Raw genomic sequence first — 19,960 nt, 5'->3', positions numbered from 1 at the left:
GGAGGGTCCAGTGGAGACCAGTTGGGTTCCCAGGTGTGTTCTCAGGTGGGGTCTCAGGTGAGGTTTGGGGACCTCTTTATGGAGACCAGGTGAGAGCTCAGGTGGGGTCCCAGGTGTGTCCCAGGTGTGTCCCAGGTGTGTCCCAGGTGTGTCCCAGGTGTGTCCCAGGTGTCCCCGGGCGGGGCAGAACTGCAGCGTCAGCGGCTGGGGCACCACCAAGTCACCTGGAGGTACCTGGGCACACCTGGGCACACCTGGGCACACCTGGGCACACCTGGGCACACCTGGAAAGGTCCAGGAAGGTTTTGGGTTCCACCAAGGCTGGGAATGGCCCCAAAATGGGGCAAATCCGGGGGATTTTGGGGGATTTTTCAGTCTCACCTGGGCTCACCTGTCTGACCTGAGCTCACCTGTCTCACCTGGACGGGTCCAGGAAGGTTTTAGGTTCCAGAATGGGGAAAATCCGGGAGATTTTGGGTTCCAAACATGGAGATGATTTTTTGTTTGTTTTTCTCTCTCCCCTGTCCCTCACCTGTCCCTCACCTGTCCCTCCCCTATCCCACCTGTCCCACCTGTCCCACCTGTCCCTCACCTGTCCCTCACCTGTCCCACCTGTCCCTCCCTTGTCCCACCTGTCCCTCCCCTGCCCGTCACCTGTCCCATCTGTCCCTCACCTGTCCCTCACCTGTCCCTCCCCTGTCCCACCTGTCCCTCACCTGTCCCTCACCTGTCCCACCTGTCCCTCACCTGTCCCTCCTGTCCCACCTGTCCCTCCCTGTCCCACCTGTCCCACCTGTCCCTCACCTGTCCCTCCCCTGTCCCACCTGTGCAGCCCAGCTCCCGCGGGACCTGCAGTGTGCTCAGGTGCAGACCTTCGGGCCCGAGCAGTGCGCCCGCGCCTACGGCAGCGCCGTCACCCGCAACATGTTCTGCGCAGGTGTGCCCCAGGGCGGCGTCGACTCCTGCCAGGTGAGTGCCCAGGTGTGCCCCAGGTGTGTGCAGGTGTGTGCAGGTGTGTGCAGGTGTGCCCCAGGGCGGCGTCGACTCCTGCCAGGTGAGTCCCAGGTGTGCCCAGGTGTGCCCCAGGGCGGCGTCGACTCCTGCCAGGTGAGTGCCCAGGTGTGCCCCAGGTGTGCCAGGTGTGTACAGGTGTGCCCCAGGGCGGCGTCAACTCCTGCCAGGTGAGTGCCCAGGTGTGCCCCAGGTGTGCCCCAGGGCGGCGTCGACTCCTGGCAGGTGAGTCACAGGTGTGCCCAGGTGTGCCAGGTGTGCCCAGGTGTGCCCCAGGTGTGCCAGGTGTGCCCCAGGTGTGTACAGGTGTGCCCCAGGGCGGCGTCAACTCCTGCCAGGTGAGTGCCCAGGTGTGCCCCAGGTGTGCCAGGTGTGCCCCAGGTGTGCCAGGTGTGTGCAGGTGTGCCCCAGGGCGGCGTCGACTCCTGGCAGGTGAGTCACAGGTGTGCCCAGGTGTGTACAGGTGTGCCCCAGGTGTGTGCAGGTGTGTGCAGGTGCCTGTCCCAGGTGTGTGCAGGTGTGCCCCAGGTGTGCGCCAGGTGTGTCAGGTGCCTGTCCCAGGTGTGTGCAGGTGTGCCCAGGTGTGTGCAGGTGTGCCCCAGGGCGGCGTCGACTCCTGCCAGGTGAGTCACAGGTGTGCCCCAGGTGTGTACCCCAGGTGTGTCCCAGGTGTGTCTCAGGTGTGCCCAGGTGTATCCCAGGTGTGTCCCAGGTGTATCCCAGGTGTGCCCAGGTGTATCCCAGGTGTATCCCAGGTGTATCCCAGGTGTATCCCAGGTGTATCCCAGGTGTGCCCCAGGTGTACCCCGGGTGTATCCCAGGTGTACCCCAGGTGTATCTCAGGTGTACCCCAGGTGTATCCCAAGTGTATCCCAGGTGTATCCCAGGTGTGTCCCAGGTGTATCCCAGGTGTATCCCAGGTGTATCCCAGGTGTGTCCCAGGTGTATCCCAGGTGTATCCCAGGTGTATCCCAGGTGTATCCCAGGTGTATCTCAGGTGTATCCCAGGTGTGTCCCACCTGTCCCAGGTGTATCCCAGGTGTATCCCAGGTGTATCCCAGGTGTCTCACCTGTCTCTCACCTGTTTCAGGGTGACTCAGGTGGGCCGCTGGTGTGCGGGGGGTACCTGCAGGGCGTGGTCTCCTGGGGCCTGGTGTATCCCAGGTGTACCCAGGTGTATCCCAGGTGTGTCCCAGGTGTATCTCACCTGTCCCAGGTGTATCCCAGGTGTGTCTCACCTGTGTCTCACCTGTCTCTCACCTGTTGCAGGGTGACTCAGGTGGGCCGCTGGTGTGCGGGGGGTACCTGCAGGGCGTGGTCTCCTGGGGCCTGGCCGTGTGCGGGCAGCGCGGGAACCCCGGCGTGTACAGCAACGTCTGCCGGGCCACGCCCTGGATCCGCCGCGTCATCGGCAACGGCCAATGAGGGACCGGCAACGGCCAGTGAGGGACCGGCAACGGCCAATGAGGGACCGGCAGGGACCAGGAGTGACCAACAGTGACCAGGAGTGACCAAGAGTGACCAGCAGTGACCACGAGTGACCAGGAGTGACCAACAGTGACCAGGAGTGACCACAAGTGACCAGGAGTGACCAGTGACCAGTGACCAGGAGTGACCAGTGACCACCATTGACCACGAGTGACCACGAGTGACCAGCAGTGACCATGAGTGACCAACAGTGACCAGCAGTGACCAGCAGTGACCACAAGTGACCAACGAAGTGACCAACAATGACCACCATTGACCACGAGTGACCAACAATGACCAGCAGTGACCAGGAGTGACCAGGAGTGACCAACAGTGACCAGGAATGACCACAAGTGACCAGGAGTGACCAACAGTGACCAGGAGTGACCACGAGTGACCAACCGTGACCAGGAGTGACCAGCAGTGACCAGCAGTGACCACGGTGACCAACAGTGACCAGCAGTAACCAACAGTGACCAGCAGTGACCACGAGTGACCAACAGTGACCAGGAGGGACCACAAGTGACCAGGAGTGACCAGCAGTGACCAACCAGTGACCAGCAGTGACCAACAGTGACCAGCAGTGACCAGCAGTGACCAGGAGTGACCACCAAGGTCCGGGAGTGACTACCAGTGACCAGGAGTGACCAGTGACCAGCAAGTGACCAGGAGTGACCAGCAGTGACCAGCAGTGACCAGCAGTGACCACGAGTGACCACAAGTGACCAGCAGTGATCAGTAACCAGGAGTGACTGCAAATGATCAGGAGTGACCAATGACCAACAGTGACCAGTGACCACCAGTGACCACAAGTGACCAGGAGTGACCACCAAGGACCGGGAGTGACCAACAGTGACCACCAGTGACCAGCAGTGACCAGCAGTGACCACCAGTGACCAACAGTGACCAACGACCAGTGACCAGTGACCACCAGTGACCACCAGTGACCACCAGTGACCAACTGTGAGCATTGAGCAGGAGTGACCATTGACCACCAGTGACCACCAGTGACCACCTGTGACTGGGAATGACCACCAGTGACCACCAGTGAGCATTGACCAGGAGTGACCAGTGACCAGTAACCACCAGTGACCAGTGACCACCAGTGACCACCGGTGACCAGTGACCACCAGCATCCACCAGTGACCAGTGACCACCAGTGACCATGAATGACCATGAGTGACCATTGACCACCAGTGACCATTGGTGACCAGTGGCCATCAGAAACCTCAAGTGACCAGGAGTGACCAGTGACCACCAGTGACCATGAATGACCATGAGTGACCATTGACCACCAGTGACCATTGGTGACCAGTGGCCATCAGAAACCTCAAGTGACCACCAGTGACCAGTGGCCATCAGAAACCTCAAGTGACCACCAGTGACCAGTGAGCACCAGTGACCATGAATGACCAGGAGTGACCAGTGAGCACCAGTGACCACCAGTGACCATCAGTGACCACCAGTGACCAGTGAGCACCAGTGACCATGAATGACCAGGAGTGACCAGTGAGCACCAGTGACCACCAGTAACCACGAGTGACCAGTGACTGCAAGTGACCACCATGACCAGTGGTGGTCACTTGCAGTGACCATGAGTGACCATCAGTGACCAAGTGACCAACAGTGACCATGAGTGACCAGCAGTGACCATGAGTGACCACGAGTGACCAGCAGTGACCAACAGTGACCACGAGTGACCATGAGTGACCAGCAGTGACCAGGAGTGACCAAGAGTGACCAGCAGTGACCACGAGTGACCAGCAGTGACCATGAGTGACCACGAGTGACCAGCAGTGACCAACAGTGACCACGAGTGACCATGAGTGACCAGCAGTGACCGGGGATTGGGGGGGGAAATAAAGAAAAATGGAAAAAACCCTGAGAGATGTGAACTGGGATGGACTGGGATGGACTGGGAGGGACTGGGAGGGACTGGGAGGGACTGGGGATGGGAGCTGGGAGGACTGGGAGGGACTGGGAGGGACTGGGAGGGACTGGGAGGGACTGGGATGGACTGGGATGGACTGGGAGGGACTGGGAGGGACTGGGAGGGACTGGAGGGACTGGGAGGGGACTGGGATGGACTGGGAGGACTGGGATGGACTGGGAGGGACTGGGAGGGACTGGGGGGGGACTGGGAGGGACTGGGAGGACTGGGATGGACTGGGCAGGGAATGGGACGGGACTGGGAGGGACTGGGATGGACTGGGAGGGACTGGGAGGGACGGGGATAAGATGGGAGGGACTGGGATGGACGGGAGGGACTGGGAGGGATGGGATGGACTGGGAGGGAATGGGATGGACTGGGAGGACTGGGAGGGACGGGATGGAGACTGGGAGGGAGGGGAGGGACTGGGATGGACTGGGAGGGAACTGGGATGGACTGGGGGGAACTGGGATAACTGGGAGGGACTGGGGGGGACTGGGAGGGGACTGGGATGGACTGGGAGGGACTGGGATGGACTGGGAGGAACTGGGATGGACTGGGGTCACTTTAAAGAGAGCGGGAAAGCCGCCGCAGGGCACGATGGGAGCTGTAGTCCAGGAACTCTGTTGTCTCTATGGGGCGCGGGGCACGATGGGAGCTGTAGTCCAGGAACTCTGTTGTCTCTATTGGGCGCGGGGCACAATGGGAGCTGTAGTCCAGGAACTCCGTTGTCTCTATTGGGCGCAGGGCACGATGGGAGCTGTAGTCCAGGAACTCTGTTGTCTCTATAGGGCGCTGGGCACGATGGGAGCTGTAGTCCAGGAACTCTGTTGTCTCTATGGGGCGCGGGGCACAATGGGAGCTGTAGTCCAGGAACTCTGTTGTCTCTATGGGGCGCGGGGCACGATGGGAGCTGTAGTCCAGGAACTCTGTTGTCTCTATGGGGCGCGGGGCACGATGGGAGCTGTAGTCCCGGAAGTGGCTGCTTAGCGCCCCCTCTCGGTCACCGCCGGGCACTGTTTGAACTGGGATGAACTGGGAGGGGCAGGGGGGGCACTGGGATGATACCTGGAGGCCAACTGGGAGGGACTGGGATGAACTGAGAGTTACTGGGATTAAACTGGGAGCCACTGGGCCAACTGGGAGTTACTGGGATGAACTGGGCCGAACTGAGAGGAAACTGGGCCGCACTGGGAGTTACTGGGATCAACTGGGAGCTCCGGCCCGGCCTCTTCAACCGCGCATGCGCAGAACTACGCCCTGACGTCACCGCGTAGCGCCCTCCCTCCTACACGCACGCAGGCGCCGACGCGCTGACGTCACTTCCGTGGCGCCCCGTCACGATGGAGGAGCTTGGGCTGCTCGGGGAGAAGCCTCAGGTGAGGGGGGAGGGGCCCGGGGGGTCCCAAAACCCCCGGGGGGTTCCCAAAACCTCGGGGGGGGGAGGGGCAGGGGGGGAGCACCCAAAGGACCCCGAAAAGGGCGCGCGGGAAGGGGGGGAGGGGCCCCAAGGGGGATTTGGGGGGGGGGGGTCCCCCCGCTTTGCCAGGCCCCGCCCACCTCCGGGTTTGGCCACGCCCCTTTTTGGGTGATACCAATTGGGAGGGGGGGGGTGAGAGCGAAGGCAAAATGGGGGTGGGGCCTCCCTCAGGATCCCCTCCCTCCCCCCCCCCCAAAGCTCCGCCCCCAAACTTTGGGACCCTCCGGGTGCCCCGCCCCCACCCCCAGGTGTCGCCTCAAGGCCCCTCCCCCTTTTTAAGGAGCCCCTCCCCCCTTTTTTAGGGACCCCTCCCTCACCTGGGGGCGACCCCTCCCACCCCCCCCCCCATTTTTTGGGTCACTCCAGGGGCTCCCCTCCCCCACCCTCAGGCTGCTCCCTCACCTGGGGATGCCCCGCCCCCATTTTTGGGTGTCCCCTCACCTGTCCCACCTGGCCTGTCCTATCCCACCTGTCCCACCTGTCCCACCTGTCCCCACCTGTCCTGTCCTATCCCACCTGTGCCCTCACCTGTCCCACCTGTCCTATCCTATCCCACTTGTCCCACCTCTCCTCTCACCTGTCTCACCTGTCACTCACCTGTCTCTCACCTGTCACTCACCTGTCCCTCCCTGTCACTCACCTGTCTCTCACCTGTCTCTCACCTGTCCAGGACGATGTCCCCACCTTGGCCGCCCCCCGGCCCCTCCCCGGCCTCTCCTTCCTGGTGCCGGAGCCCGAGGACCTGGAGGACCTGTACAGCAGGTACAAGGTGAGTGACACACCTGGGCACACCTGGGACACACCTGGGACAGGTGAGAGGCCTACAGGGACCTGTACAGCAGGTACAAGGGGAGTGACACACCTGGGCACACCTGGGCACACCTGGGCACACCTGGGACAGGTGAGAGGGGTACAGGGACCTGTACAGCAGGTACAGGGCAGAACACACCTGTGTGGCAATGTCCCCTGGCCCAGGTGTATCTCAGGTGTCACCTCAGGTGTCCCTCAGGTGTTTCAGGTGTCCCTCAGGTGTTTCAGGTGTATCTCAGGTGTGTCACCTGTATCTCAGGTGTGTCTCTCACCTGTCCCACCTGCAGAAGCTGCAGCAGGAGCTGGAGTTCCTGGAGGTGCAGGAGGAGCTCAGCCTGCCCTGTGCCCAGGTGTTATCCCAGGTGTATTCAGGTGTTTCAGGTGTATCTCAGGGTGTGTCTCACCTGTCTCAGGTGTGTCTCAGGTGTGTCTCCTAACCTGCAGAAGCTGCAGCAGGAGCTGGAGTTCCTGGAGGTGCAGGAGGAGCTCAGCCCTGCCCTGTGCCCAGGTGTATCCCAGGTGTATCCCAGGTGTATCTCAGGTGTCCCTCAGGTGTATCCCAGGTGTATCCCAGGTGTATCTCAGGTGTTTCAGGTGTATCTCAGGTGGTCTCTCACTGCAGAAGCTGCAGCAGGAGCTGGAGTCCTGGAGGCGCAGGAGGAGCTCAGCCCTGCCTGGGCCCAGGTGTATACCAGGTGTATCCTAGGTGTATCTCAGGTGTATCTCAGGTGGTTAGCTGTCCCTCAGGTGTGTCTCACCTGGCTCAGGTGTATCTCAGGTATGTCTCTCACCTGTCCCACCTGCAGAAGCTGCAGCAGGAGCTGGAGTTCCTGGAGGTGCAGGAGCAGCTCAGCCCTGCCCTGTGCCCAGGTGTATCCCAGGTGTATCCCAGGTGTATCTCAGGTGTCCCTCAGGTGTATCACAGGTGTGTCTCACCTGTCTCAGGTGTGTCTCTCACCTGCAGAAGCTGCAGCAGGAGCTGGAGTTCCTGGAGGTGCAGGAGGAGCTCAGCCCTGCCCTGGGCCCAGGTGTATCCCAGGTGTATCCCAGGTGTATCTCAAGTGTCCCTCAGGTGTATCCCAGGTGTATCCCAGGTGTATCTCAGGTGTTTCAGGTGTATCTCAGGTGTGTCTCACCTGTCTCAGGTGTGTCTCAGGTGTGTCTCTCACCTGCAGAAGCTGCAGCAGGAGCTGGAGTTCCTGGAGGTGCAGGAGGAGCTCAGCCCTGCCCTGGGCCCAGGTGTATCCCAGGTGTATCCCAGGTGTATCTCAGGTGTTTCAGGTGTATCTCAGGTGTGTCTCACCTGGCTCAGGTGTATCTCAGGTGTGTCTCTCACTTGTCCCACCTGCAGAAGCTGCAGCAGGAGCTGGAGTTCCTGGAGGTGCAGGAGGAGCTCAGCCCTGCCCTGGGCCCAGGTGTATCCCAGGTGTATCCCAGGTGTATCTCAGGTGGTTTAGCTGTCCCTCAGGTGTGTCTCACCTGTCTCAGGTGTGTCTCAGGTGTGTCTCTCACCTGTCCCACCTGCAGAAGCTGCAGCAGGAGCTGGAGTTCCTGGAGGTGCAGGAGCAGCTCAGCCCTGCCCTGTGCCCAGGTGTATCCCAGGTGTATACCCAGGTGTATCTCAGGTGTCCCTCAGGTGTATCACAGGTGTGTCTCACCTGTCTCAGGTGTGTCTCTCACCTGCAGAAGCTGCAGCAGGAGCTGGAGTTCCTGGAGGTGCAGGAGGAGCTCAGCCCTGCCCTGGGCCCAGGTGTATCCCAGGTGTATCCCAGGTGTATCCCAGGTGTATCTCAGGTGTTTCAGGTGTATCTCAGGTGTGTCTCACCTGTCTCAGGTGTGTCTCAGGTGTGTCTCTCACCTGTTGCAGAAGCTGCAGCAGGAGCTGGAGTTCCTGGAGGTGCAGGAGGAGCTCAGCCCTGCCCTGTGCCCAGGTGTATCCCAGGTGTATCTCAGGTGTTTCAGGTGTATCTCAGGTGTGTCTCACCTGTCTCAGGTGTGTCTCAGGTGTGTCTCTCACCTGCAGAAGCTGCAGCAGGAGCTGGAGTTCCTGGAGGTGCAGGAGGAGTACATCAAGGACGAGCAGCGGAACCTGAAGAAGGAGTTCCTGCACGCGCAGGAGGAGGTGAAGCGCATCCAGAGCATCCCGCTGGTCATCGGGCAGTTCCTGGAGGCCGTGGACCAGAACACCGCCATCGTGGGCTCCACCACAGGTGAGACACACCTGGGCACACACCTGGGCACACACCTGGACACACCTGGGTACAGGTAGATACACCTGGGAGGGTGAGGTACACGGGGTGGGGCTGGCAGTGTCCCATTGGTCATCGGGCAGTTCCTGGAGGCCGTGGACCAGAACACCGCCATCGTGGGCTCCACCACAGGTGAGACACACCTGGGCACACACCTGGACACACCTGGGCACACCTGGGTACATCTGGGCACACCTGTGCACACCTGGGGTAGGTGGGGCCATGGGTTGGGGCTGGCAGTGTCCCATTGGTCATCGGGCAGTTCCTGGAGGCCGTGGACCAGAACACGGCCATGGTGGGCTCCACCACAGGTGAGACACACCTGGGCACACACCTGGGCACACACCTGGGCACACCTGGGCACACACCTGGGCACACACCTGGGCACACCTGGGTACAGGTAGTACACCTGGGATAGGTGGGGCCATGGGTTGGGGGTGTCCCATTGGTCATCGGGCAGTTCCTGGAGGCCGTGGACCAGAACACGGCCATGGTGGGCTCCACCACAGGTGAGACACACCTGGGCACACACCTGGGCACACACCTGGGCACACCTGGGCACACCTGGGATGGGTGGGGCCACTGGTTGGGCGTGTCCCATTGGTCATCATGGCCCATAGAGCTGAACATGGTCATTGGAGAGTCCATTCCAGGTGAGGAGCTCCAGGTGAGCTGCAGCCAGGTGAGGAGCTCCAGGTGAGGAGCTGCCGCCAGGTGAGGAGCTCCAGGTGAGCAGCAGCCAGGTGAGGAGCTCCAGGTGAGGAGCTCCAGGTGAGCTGCAGCCAGGTGAAGAGCTCCCGCCACGTGAGGAGCTTCAGGTGAGCTGCAGCCAGGTGAGGAGCTCCAGGTGAGGAGCTCCAGGTGAGGAGCTCCAGGTGAGGAGCTCCAGGTGAGGAGCTGCAGGTGAGGAGCTCCAGGTGAGCAGCAGCCAGGTGAGGAGCTCCAGGTGAGGAGCTTCGGATGAGCTCCAGCCAGGTGAGGAGCTCCAGGTGAGGAGCTGCAGGTGAGGAGCTCCAGGTGAGGAGCTTTGGATGAGCTCCAGCCAGGTGAGGAGCTCCAGGTGAGGAGCTGCCGCCAGGTGAGCTGCATCCAGGTGTGTCCGGCAGGTTCCAACTACTACGTGCGCATCCTGAGCACCATCGACCGCGAGCTGCTCAAGCCCAGGTGGCGCGCACGACTCAGGTGGAGCGCCCAGGTGGTGCACCCGGCACACTGGCACACGGCACACCTGGGGCGCCTTGGGGTGAAGAACGCTGGGTTGCGCTGGACGCCGCGCCGAGGCCGACAGCAGCATCATGATGCTGACCTCAGGTGGGCACACCTGGCACACCTGGGCACACCTGGGCACACCTGGGGTCCATAACACGTCGTTTTGGGGTGAAAAAATGGGGTTTGGGGTCATTTTGGGGTTGTTCTGGAGGCCCTGGTGGATGTTTGGTCATTGAAGACCAAGAGCAGGATCATGGTGGTCGCCTCAGGTGGGCACACCTAGCACACCTGGGCACACCTGGGCACACCTGGGCACACCTGGGCACACCTGGGGACCATAACACATCGTTTTGGGGTGAAAAAATGGGGTTTTGGGTGGAAAAAATGGAGTTTGGGATCATCTTTGGGTCATGAGATGTTGGGTGGAGCCATCTTGGGGTCAGCAGGGCTCACCTGGGCACACCTGGGCTGGTTCTCGGTTCATCCCAGTCCCTCCCAGTCCCTCCCAGTCCCATCCCAGTCCATCCCAGTCCCCTCCCAGTTCCATCCCAGTCCATCCCAGTCCATCCCAGTCCCTCCCAGTCCATCCCAGTCCCTCCCAGTCCCTCCCAGTCCATCCCAGTCCCTCCCAGTCCCTCCCAGTCCCTCCCAGTCCCCTCCCAGTCCCTCCCAGTCCCTCCCAGTCCCTCCCAGTCCCCTCCCAGTCCATCCCCGTCCCTCCCAGTCCCTCCCAGTCCATCCCAGTCCCTCCCAGTCCATCCCAGTCCATCCCAGTCCCTCCCAGTCCCTCCAGTCCATCCCAGTCCCTCCCAGTCCATCCCAGTCCATCCCAGTCCCTCCCAGTCCCTCCCAGTCCCTCCCAGTCCCTCCCAGTCCATCCCAGTCCCCTCCCAGTCCCTCCCAGTCCATCCCAGTCCCCTCCCAGTCCATCCCAGTCCCTCCCAGTCCCTCCCAGTCCCTCCCAGTCCCCTCCCAGTCCATCCCAGTCCCTCCCAGTCCATCCCAGTCCCCTCCCAGTCCATCCCAGTCCCTCCCAGTCCATCCCAGTCCCCCCAGTCCATCCCAGTCCCTCCCCAGTCCCTCCCAGTTCCAATCCCAGTCCACATCCCAGTCCCATCCCAGTCCCTCCCAGTCCCTCCCAGTCCATCCCAGTCCCCCAGTCCATCCCAGTCCATCCCAGTCCCTCCCAGTCCCTCCCAGTCCATCCCAGTCCATCCCAGTCCCTCCCAGTCCATCCCAGTTCATCCCAGTTCCCCCCAGACCAGAAGCCCGATGTGGTTTACGCCGATATCGGGGGCATGGACATCCAGAAGCAGGAGGTGCGCGAGGCCGTGGAGCTGCCCCTGACCCACTTCGAGCTCTACAAACAGGTGAGACCTCAGGGGACCTCAGGGGACCTCAGGGGACCTCAGGTGACCTCAGGGGACCTCAGGTGAGACCTCAGGGGACCTCAGGGGACCTCAGGGACCTCAGGTGAGACCTCAGGGGACCTCAGGGGACCTCAGGGGACCTCAGGGGACCTCAGGTGAGACCTCAGGTGACCTCAGGTGACCTCAAGTGAGACCTCAGGTGATCTCTAGGGGACCTCCTGGGGACCTCCAGGTGACCTCCAGGTGACCTTGGGGCACCTCAGGGGACCTTGGGGGACCTCAGGTGACCTCGGGGGACCTCAGGGGACCTCAGGTGGCCTTGGGGGACCTCAGGTGAGACCTCAGGGGGTCTCCAGGTGAGACCTCAGGTGAGCCTCAGGGGACCTCAGGGGACCTCAGGGGGACCTTCCTGGGGACCTCCAGGGGATCTCAGGTGGCCTTGGAGCACCTCAGGGGACCTTGGGGGACCTCAGGTGACACCTCAGGGGACCTCAGGGCACCTCAGGTGAGACCTCAGGGGACCTCAGGGCACCTCAAGTGAGACCTCAGGTCAGACCTCAGGTGAGACCTCAGGGGACCTCAGGGCACCTCAGGTGAGACCTCAGGGGACCTCAGGGCACCTCAAGTGAGACCTCAGGTGAGACCTCAGGTGAGACCTCAGGGGACCTCAGGGGACCTTGGGGGACCTCAGGTGACCTCGGGGGACCTCAGGTGAGACCTCAGGGGACCTCAGGTGACCTCGGGGGACCTCAGGGGACCTCAGGTGACCTTGGGGGACCTCAGGGGACCTCAGGGGACCTCAGGTGACCTTGGGGGACATCAGGGGACCTCAGGGGGACCTTCTGGGGACCTCCAGGGGATCTCAGGTGACCTCCAGGTGACCTTGGGGCACCTCAGGGGACCTTGGGGGACCTCAGGTGACCTTGGGGCACCTCAGGTGACCTCAGGTGAGACCTCAGGTGATCTCTAGGGGACCTCCTGGGGACCTCCAGGGGATCTCAGGTGGCCTTGGAGCACCTCAGGTGACCTTGGGGGGACCTCAGGTGACACCTCAGGGGACCTCAGGGGACCTCAGGTGGCCTTGGGGGACCTCAGGTGAGACCTCAGGGGACCTCGGGGGACCTTGGGGGACCTCAGGGGACCTCAGGTGAGACCTCAGGTGAGACCTCAGGGCACCTCCAGGTGAGACCTCAGGTGAGACCTCAGGGGACCTCAGGGGACCTCAGGTGACCTTGGGGGACCTCAGGGGACCTCAGGGGACCTCAGGTGAGACCTCAGGTGAGACCTCCAGGGGATCTCAGGTGACCTCAAGGCACAGCAGGTGACCTTGGGGCACCTCAGGTGATCTCCTGGGCATCTCAGGGGACCTCCAGGTGATCTCCAGGTGATCTCCAGGGTCTTCCAGGTGACCTTGGGGCACCTCAGGTGACCTCAGGTGACCTCTAGAGGACCTCCAGGTGACCTCAGGTGACCTCAAGGCACCTCAGGTGACCTCCAGGCGATCTTGGGGGACCTCCAGGTGACCTCAGGGCACCTCAGGGGTCCTTAGGGGACCACTAGGTGACCTCAGGGGACCTCCAGGTGACCTCAGGGGACCTCAGGTGAGACCTTCAGGTGACCTTGGGGGACCTCCAGGGGACCTCCAGGGGTCTTCCAGGTGACCTTGGGGCACCTCAGGGGCACCTCAGGTGACCTCCAGGTGACCTTGGGGGACCTCAGGTGATCTCCTGGGCATCTCAGGGGACCTCCAGGTGATCTCCAGGGGTCTTCCAGGTGACCTTGGGGCACCTCAGGTGACCTCTAGGGGACCTCCTGGGGATCTCAGGTGATCTCCTGATTTTTCGGGACCCTTAGGTGACCTTGAGACCCCTCAGGTGACCTTGAGGACCTCCAGGTGACCTCGAGGACCCTCAGGTGACCGTGAGGCCCCTCAGGTGACCTTGAGGACCCTCAGGTGACCGTGAGGCCCCTCAGGTGACCTTGAGGATCTCCAGGTGACCTTGAGGACCCTTAGGTGACCTTGAGGACCTCCAGGTGACCGTGAGGCCCCTCAGGTGACCTTGAGGATCTCCAGGTGACCTTGAGGCCCCTCAGGTGACCTTGAGGCCCCTGAGGTGACCTGGAGGACCCTCAGGTGACCTGGAGGCCCCTGAGGTGACCTGGAGGTGGCGGAGGTGACGTCCAGGTGAGCTCACCTGTGTCTTCTCCTGGCAGATCGGCATTGACCCCCCGCGGGGGGTGCTGATGTACGGCCCCCCCGGCTGCGGGAAGACCATGCTGGCCAAGGCCGTGGCCCACCACACCACAGGTGAGCTCTGGGGACACCTGGGGACACCTGGTGACACCTGGGTGGGGTTTGGGGACACCTGGGTGGGGTTTGGAGACACCTGGGTGGGGTTTGGGGACACCTGGGTGGGGTTTGGGGACACCTGGGGAGGGGTTTGGGGACACCTGGGTGGGGTTTGGGACACCTGGGGGGGGTTTGGGGTCACCTGGGGGGGGTTTGGGGTCACCTGGGTGGGGTTTGGGGACACCTGGGTGGGGTTTGGGGACACCTGGGTGGGGTTTGGAGACATCTCGAGGGGTTTGGTGACACCTGGGTGGTGTTTGGGGACACCTGGGGGGGGTTTGGGATCACCTGGGTGGGTTTTGGGGTCACCTGGGTGGGGTTTGGGGACACCTGGGAGGGGTTTGGGGTCACTGGGGGGGTTGGAGCCCTGGGGTCACCGGGTGGGGTTTGGGGAACCTGGGTGGGGTGGTTTGGAGACACTCGGGGTTTGGGACCTGGGGGGGTTTGGGGAACAGGACACCTGGGGGGGTTGGGTCACCTGGGTGGGGTTTTTGGGGTCACCTGGGTGGGGTTTGGGGACACCTGGTGGGGTTTGGGTCCCTGGGTGGGGTTGGGGGTTTGGCACCTGGGTGGGGTTTGGCGACACTGGGGTGGGTTTTGGGGTCACCTGGGTGGGGTTTGGGGACACCTGGTGACACCTGGGTGGGGTTTGGGGACACCTGGGTGGGGTTTGGGGACACCTGGGTGGGGTTTGGGGTCACCTGGGTGGGGTTTTGGGGAGGTTCTGGGGGGTTTTTGGGAGTGAGGAACCTTCTGGAGAACTTTGGGTTGAAGCTCAGGAACACCTGGGTGGGGTTTTGGGGACACCTGAGTTTTTTGAGATGTTTTGGGTTCCTGTTGTTCCCATGGGTTCCCGGTGGGATTTTTGGGGTTTCTGGAGATGTTTTGGGTTCCTGGTGGTCTCCAGGTAGGGTTTTGGGGGTTTCTGGAGGTTTTTTGGGTTCCTCTTGTTCTCCATGGGTTCCTGGTGAGGTTTTGGGATTTCTGGAGGTGTTTTGGGTTCCTGGTGGTCTCCGTGGATTCCTGTTGTTCCCCATGGGTTCCCGGTAGGGTTTTTGGGAGTTTCTGGAAATGTTTTGGGTTCCTGGTGGTCTCCATGGGATCTCTGGAGATGTTTTGGGTTCCTGATGGTCTCTGTGGGGTTTCTGGAGATGTTTTGGGTTCCTGGTGGTCTCCATGGGATCTCTGGAGATGTTTTGGGTTCCTGGTGGTCTCTGTGGGGTTTATGTGGGTTTTGGGTTGTGTCCCATGGGTTCTGGAGGGATTTTGGGGGTTTCTGGAGATGTTTTGGTTCTGGTGGCTCCCGGGTCCTGTTGTTCCCCAGGGTTCTCGTGGGATTTTGGAATTTCTGGAGATGTTTTGGGTTCCTGGTGGTCTCCGTGGGATTTCTGGAGGTGTTTTGGGTTCCTGGTGGTCTCCACGGGTTCCTGTTGTTCTCCACGGGTTCCCAGTGGGATTTTTGGGGTTTCTGGAGATGTTTTGCGTTCCTGTTGTTCCCCATGGGTTCCTGGAGGGATTTTGGGGGTTTCTGGAGATGTTTTGGGTTCCTGGTGGTCTCCACGGGTTCCTGTTGTTCCCCATGGGTTCTCGGTGGGATTTTTGGAATTTCTGGAGGTGTTTTGGGTTCCTGGTGGTCTCTGTGGGATTTCTGGAGGTGTTTTGGGTTCCTGTTGGTCTCTGTGGGGTTTCTGGAGATGTTTTGGGTTCCTGGTGGTCTCTGTGGGGTTTCTGGTGGTGTTTTGGGTTCCTGTTGTTCCCCATGGGTTCCTGGAGGGATTTTGGGGGTTTCTGGAGATGTTTTGGGTTCCTGGTGTGATTTTTGGGATTTTTGGAGATGTTTTGGGTTCCTGTTGGTCTCTATGGGGTTTCTGGAGATGTTTTGGGTTCCTGTTGTTCCCCATGGGTTCCCGGTGGTACTTTTGGAGTTTTTGGAGATGTTTTGGGTTCCTGGGGGTCTCCGTGGATTCCTGTTGTTCCCTATGGATTCCTGGTGGGATTTTGGGGGTTTCTGGAGGTTTTTTGGGTTCCTGGTGGTCTTGATGTGGAGTTTTGGGCGTTTCTGGAGGTGTTTTGGGTTCCTGTTGTTCCCTGGGTCCCAGGGGGGATTTTGGGGTTTCTGGGATGTTTTGGGTTCTGGTGGTCTCCATGAGTACTGGTGATTTCTCTGGGGTATCAGGTGGGAGTTTTGGGGTTCTGGAGGTTTTTGGGTTCCTGCTGTTCCCCATGGGTTCCCGTGGGATTTGTTGGGGTTTCTGGGGATGTTTTGGGTTCCTGGTGTTCTCTGTGGATTCTGGAGGATGTTTTGGGTTCCTGTTGTTCCCCATGGGTTCCCGGGGGATTTTGGGGGTTTCTGGAGATGTTTGGGTTCTGGTAGGTTTTGGGTTCTGGAGATGTTTGGGTTCCTGTGGTCTCCATAGGTTCTGTTTGTTCCATGGGTTCCGGTGGATTTTGGGGTTCTGGAGATGTTTTGGGTTCCTGGTGGTCTTGTGGGGAGTTTCTGGGGGTTTGGAGTGTTTGGGTTCCTGTGTTCTTCATGGATTTCTGGTGGGATTTTTGGTTTCTGGAGGTGTTTTGGGTTCTGGTGGTCTCCGTGGATTCCGTTGTTCCCATGGGTCCGGTAGGGTTTTGGGAGTTCTGGAAAGGTTTGGGTTCTTGGTGGTCTCCATGGGATTTCTGGAGGATGTTTTGGGTTCCGGTGGCTGTGGGGTTTCTGGGGATTGGGTTCCTGTTGTTCCCATGGGTTCTCGGTGGGATTTTGGGGTTTCTGGAGATGTTTTGTGTTCTGATGTGATTTCTCTGGAATTTCTGGAGAGGTTTTGGGGTTCTGTTGTGACCATGTTTGGGTTCCCGGTGGGATTTTGGGGTTTCTGGAGATGTTTTGGGTTCCTGGTGGTCTCCACGGGTTCCTGTTGTTCCCCATGGGTTCCCGGTGGGATTTTTGGGATTTCTGGAGATGTTTTGGGTTCCTGTTGTTCCCATGGGTTCCGGGGGATTTTTGGATTCTGGAGATGTTTTGGGTTCCTGTGTTCCCCATGGGTTCTGGTGAGGTTTGGGGTTTCTGGAGGTGTTTTGGGTTCCTGGTGGTCTCCATGTGGAGTTTTTGGGGTTTCTGGAGATGTTTTGGGTTCCTGTTCTTCTCCCTGGGTTCCCGGTGGGATCTTTGGCGTTTTGGACCTCCCAAATTCCACGTTTCCGTCCTTTCCCAGCCGCCTTCATCCGCGTGGTGGGCTCGGAGTTCGTGCAGAAGTACCTGGGCGAGGGCCCGCGGATGGTGCGCGACGTCTTCCGCCTGGCCAAGGAGAACGCGCCCGCCATCATCTTCATCGACGAGATCGACGCCATCGCCACCAAGCGCTTCGACGCCCAGACCGGCGGTGAGGGCCTCACCTGGGCAGGGGTCTCTGCTGGGGAGGGGTCCGGGGGGTCCTGGGTGGGGTCTGGGTGGTCCTGGGTGGATTTGGGGTGGTTTTTGGGGGTGAGGAACCTTCTGGAGAACCTCTGGATGAAGGTCAGGAGAACATCAAGGTGAGGTCTGGGGACACCTGGGTGGGGTTTGAGAGCCCCAGATCCCCAAATTGGGGAGGGGTCTCCATTGGGGTGGGGTCCGAGGGGTCCTGGGTGGGTTTGGGGTGGTTTTGGGTGGAAGTTCATGGTGAGGAACCTTCTGGAGAACATCAAGGTGAGGTCTGGGAACATCTGGGTGGGGTTTGAGAGCCCCAGATCCCCAAATTGGGGTGGGGTCTCCATTGGGGTGGGGTCCGAGGGGTCCTGGGTGGTGTCTGGATGGTCCTGGGTGGGGTCTGGGTGGTCCTGGGTGGGGTCTGGGTGGTCCTGGGTGGGTTTGGGGTGGTTTTGGGTGGAAGTTCATGGTGAGGAACCTTCTGGAGAACCTCTGGATGAAGGTCAGGAGAACATCAAGGTGAGGTCTGGGGACACCTGGGTGGGGTTTGAGGCCCTCAGATCCCCAAATTGGGTTGGGGTCTCCATTGGGGTGGGGTCTGGGGATTTGGGTGGTCCTGGATGGAATTTGGGGTCACCTGGGTGGAATTTTGGGGCCCCCTGGATGGGATTTTGGGGTCGCCTGGATGGAATTTGGGGATTTGAGTGGATTTAGGGGTCACCTGGATGGAATTTTGGGTCACCTGGACGGAATTTGGGGTCACCTGGATGGGATTTGGGGTCACCTGGATGGAATTTGGGGTCACCTGGACGGAATTTTGGGGTTCACCTGGACGGGATTTTGAGGTCACCTGGATGGAATTTTGGGGTCACCTGGATGGAATTTGGGGTCACCTGGGTGGGGTTTGGGGTCTCCTGGACGGAATTTGGGGTTTTGGGGTGGAATCCCCGTAATCCGGAGGTCCCAAAATTGCCGTTTTTTGCCCCAAGCCGACCGCGAGGTCCAACGGATCCTCCTGGAGCTCCTGAACCAGATGGACGGCTTCGACCAGAACGTCAACGTCAAGGTGCGCCCAGGTGGCCCCAGGTGTGGCCCAGGTGTCCCCAGGTGTCCTCAGGTGTCCTCAGGTGTCCTCAGGTGGCCCCAGGTGACCACGCCCACCTATCTGGGCACACCTGGAGATGAAGTTCTGGGGTTCTGGTGGCCCTGGAGGGACCCAGGTGGCCCCAGGTGTCCTCAGATGACCACGCCCACCTACCTGGGCACACCTGGGCACACCTGGATCAGGAACTATGGGGTTTTTATGAGGTTCTATGGGGTTCTATGGGGTTTGAAGGATCTCAGGTGTGCCCAGGTGTGTCCCTCACCTGTCACCTGTGCCCAGGTGATCATGGCCACCAACCCTGGGCACACCTGGGCACACCTGGGCACACCTGGATCAGGAGCTATGGGGTTTTTATGGGGTTCTATGGGGTTTGAAGGATCTCAGGTGTGCTCAGGTGTGTCCCTGACCCCTCACCTGTGCCCAGGTGATCATGGCCACCAACCCTGGGCACACCTGGGCACACCTGGATCAGGAGCTATGGGGTTTTTATGGGGTTCTATGGGGTTTGAAGGATCTCAGGTGTGCCCAGGTGTGTCCCTCACCTGTCACCTGTGCCCAGGTGATCATGGCCACCAACCCTGGGCACACCTGGGCACACCTGGATCAGGAACTATGGGGTTCTATGGGGTTCTATGGGGTTTGAAGGATCTCAGGTGTGCCCAGGTGTGTCCCTGACCCCTCACCTGTGCCCAGGTGATCATGGCCACCAACCCTGGACACACCTGGGCACACCTGGGCACACCTGGATCAGGAACTATGGGGTTTTATGAGGTTCTATGGGGTTTGAAGGATCTCAGGTGTGTCCAGGTGTGTCCCTGACCCCTCACCTGTGCCCAGGTGATCATGGCCACCAACCGCGCGGACACGCTGGACCCGGCGCTGCTGCGGCCCGGCCGCCTGGACCGTAAGATCGAGTTCCCGCTGCCCGACCGGCGCCAGAAGCGCCTGATCTTCTCCACCATCACCGGCAAGATGAACCTGTCCGAGGAGGTGGACCTGGAGGATTGTATCCACACACCTGGGCACACCTGGGCACACCTGGGGGCACCTGGGGGCACACCTGGGGGGGCTGGGAGTACACCTGGGCGTTCCAGGGGCACACCTGGACACGCCCTGGGCACACCTGGAAATGCCCTGGGCACACCTGGACAGGCCCAGGGCACACCTGGGCACACCTGGACATGCCCTGGGCACATCTGGACAGGCCCAGGGCACACCTGGGCACACCTGGAAATGCCCTGGGCACATCTGGACAGGCCCAGGGCACACCTGGACACGCCCTGGGCCACTGGGACCGGGCCCAGGGCAAACATGGCACACTGGACAGCCTGGGCACATTCGGAAAGCCCTGCATGGCACACTGGACAGGCCCTGGGCACACCTGGCACACCGGGACACGCCTGGCAAACTCTGGGCACACCTGGACATGCCCTGGGCAATCTGGGACAGGCCCAGGGCACACTGGGCACACCAATGGAATGCCATGGGGCACACCTGGGCAAACCTGGACAGGCCCTGGGCACACATGGACATGCCCTGGGCACACTGCGCTGTTTCCTTGACCACTGACCCAGATGTG

At 60.8% G+C, this 19,960-nt stretch overlaps 2 protein-coding genes and 3 long non-coding RNA genes across 7 annotated transcripts in view; 2 read left to right on the top strand and 3 right to left on the bottom strand.

Moving 5' to 3' along the window:
- The window catches only part of LOC108964069 (kallikrein-8-like), a 3,411-nt gene extending 868 nt beyond the window's left edge, over window positions 1-2,543 (top strand). The window contains exons 2-7 of the mRNA XM_050984853.1: window positions 158-230; window positions 833-969; window positions 1,444-1,518; window positions 1,745-1,799; window positions 1,866-1,942; window positions 2,239-2,543. Coding sequence (XP_050840810.1) covers window positions 158-230; window positions 833-969; window positions 1,444-1,518; window positions 1,745-1,799; window positions 1,866-1,942; window positions 2,239-2,436 — 615 coding nt within the window. The 3' untranslated portion in view covers window positions 2,437-2,543. The remainder of the gene's footprint in view (window positions 1-157; window positions 231-832; window positions 970-1,443; window positions 1,519-1,744; window positions 1,800-1,865; window positions 1,943-2,238) is intronic.
- On the bottom strand, window positions 387-761 carry LOC127060699 (uncharacterized). Of its 2 annotated transcripts, none has more exons than XR_007779999.1 (2): window positions 686-761; window positions 387-612 (listed from the first exon to the last, which is right to left on the bottom strand). It is a non-coding gene; the product is annotated as an uncharacterized LOC127060699 (long non-coding RNA). The 2 variants fall into 2 exon arrangements; XR_007780000.1 differs by having other exon boundaries at window positions 387-603.
- Window positions 2,544-3,217: 674 nt separating the features above from the next.
- LOC127060681 (uncharacterized) lies at window positions 3,218-3,944 on the bottom strand. 2 transcript variants are annotated; one of them, XR_007779934.1, is made up of 2 exons: window positions 3,845-3,944; window positions 3,218-3,706 (listed from the first exon to the last, which is right to left on the bottom strand). It is a non-coding gene; the product is annotated as an uncharacterized LOC127060681 (long non-coding RNA). The 2 variants fall into 2 exon arrangements; XR_007779935.1 differs by lacking the exon at window positions 3,845-3,944 and adding an exon at window positions 3,808-3,833.
- A 1,698-nt stretch (window positions 3,945-5,642) lies between these two features.
- Window positions 5,643-19,428, top strand: PSMC4 (proteasome 26S subunit, ATPase 4; the record flags this gene model as incomplete). Its single annotated transcript, XM_050984660.1, has 16 exons — window positions 5,643-5,787; window positions 6,559-6,657; window positions 7,143-7,228; window positions 7,284-7,303; window positions 7,446-7,476; window positions 7,824-7,959; window positions 8,493-8,512; window positions 8,566-8,671; window positions 8,722-8,908; window positions 10,054-10,142; window positions 10,368-10,425; window positions 11,417-11,526; window positions 13,741-13,834; window positions 17,083-17,250; window positions 18,266-18,342; window positions 19,219-19,428. Coding segments are annotated over exons 1-16 (1,527 nt in total), but the record flags the coding sequence as incomplete, so codon positions are not given.
- Window positions 12,352-13,396, bottom strand: LOC127060706 (uncharacterized). The gene is made up of 3 exons (XR_007780010.1): window positions 13,325-13,396; window positions 12,863-12,966; window positions 12,352-12,418 (listed from the first exon to the last, which is right to left on the bottom strand). It is a non-coding gene; the product is annotated as an uncharacterized LOC127060706 (long non-coding RNA).
- Window positions 19,429-19,960: the final 532 nt, after the last annotated feature.

Source organism: Serinus canaria, chromosome 25 (assembly GCF_022539315.1).
Source record: "Serinus canaria isolate serCan28SL12 chromosome 25, serCan2020, whole genome shotgun sequence".
Lineage (NCBI taxonomy): Eukaryota > Metazoa > Chordata > Aves > Passeriformes > Fringillidae > Serinus > Serinus canaria.
This window is presented reverse-complemented; position numbering and strand designations above follow the sequence as displayed.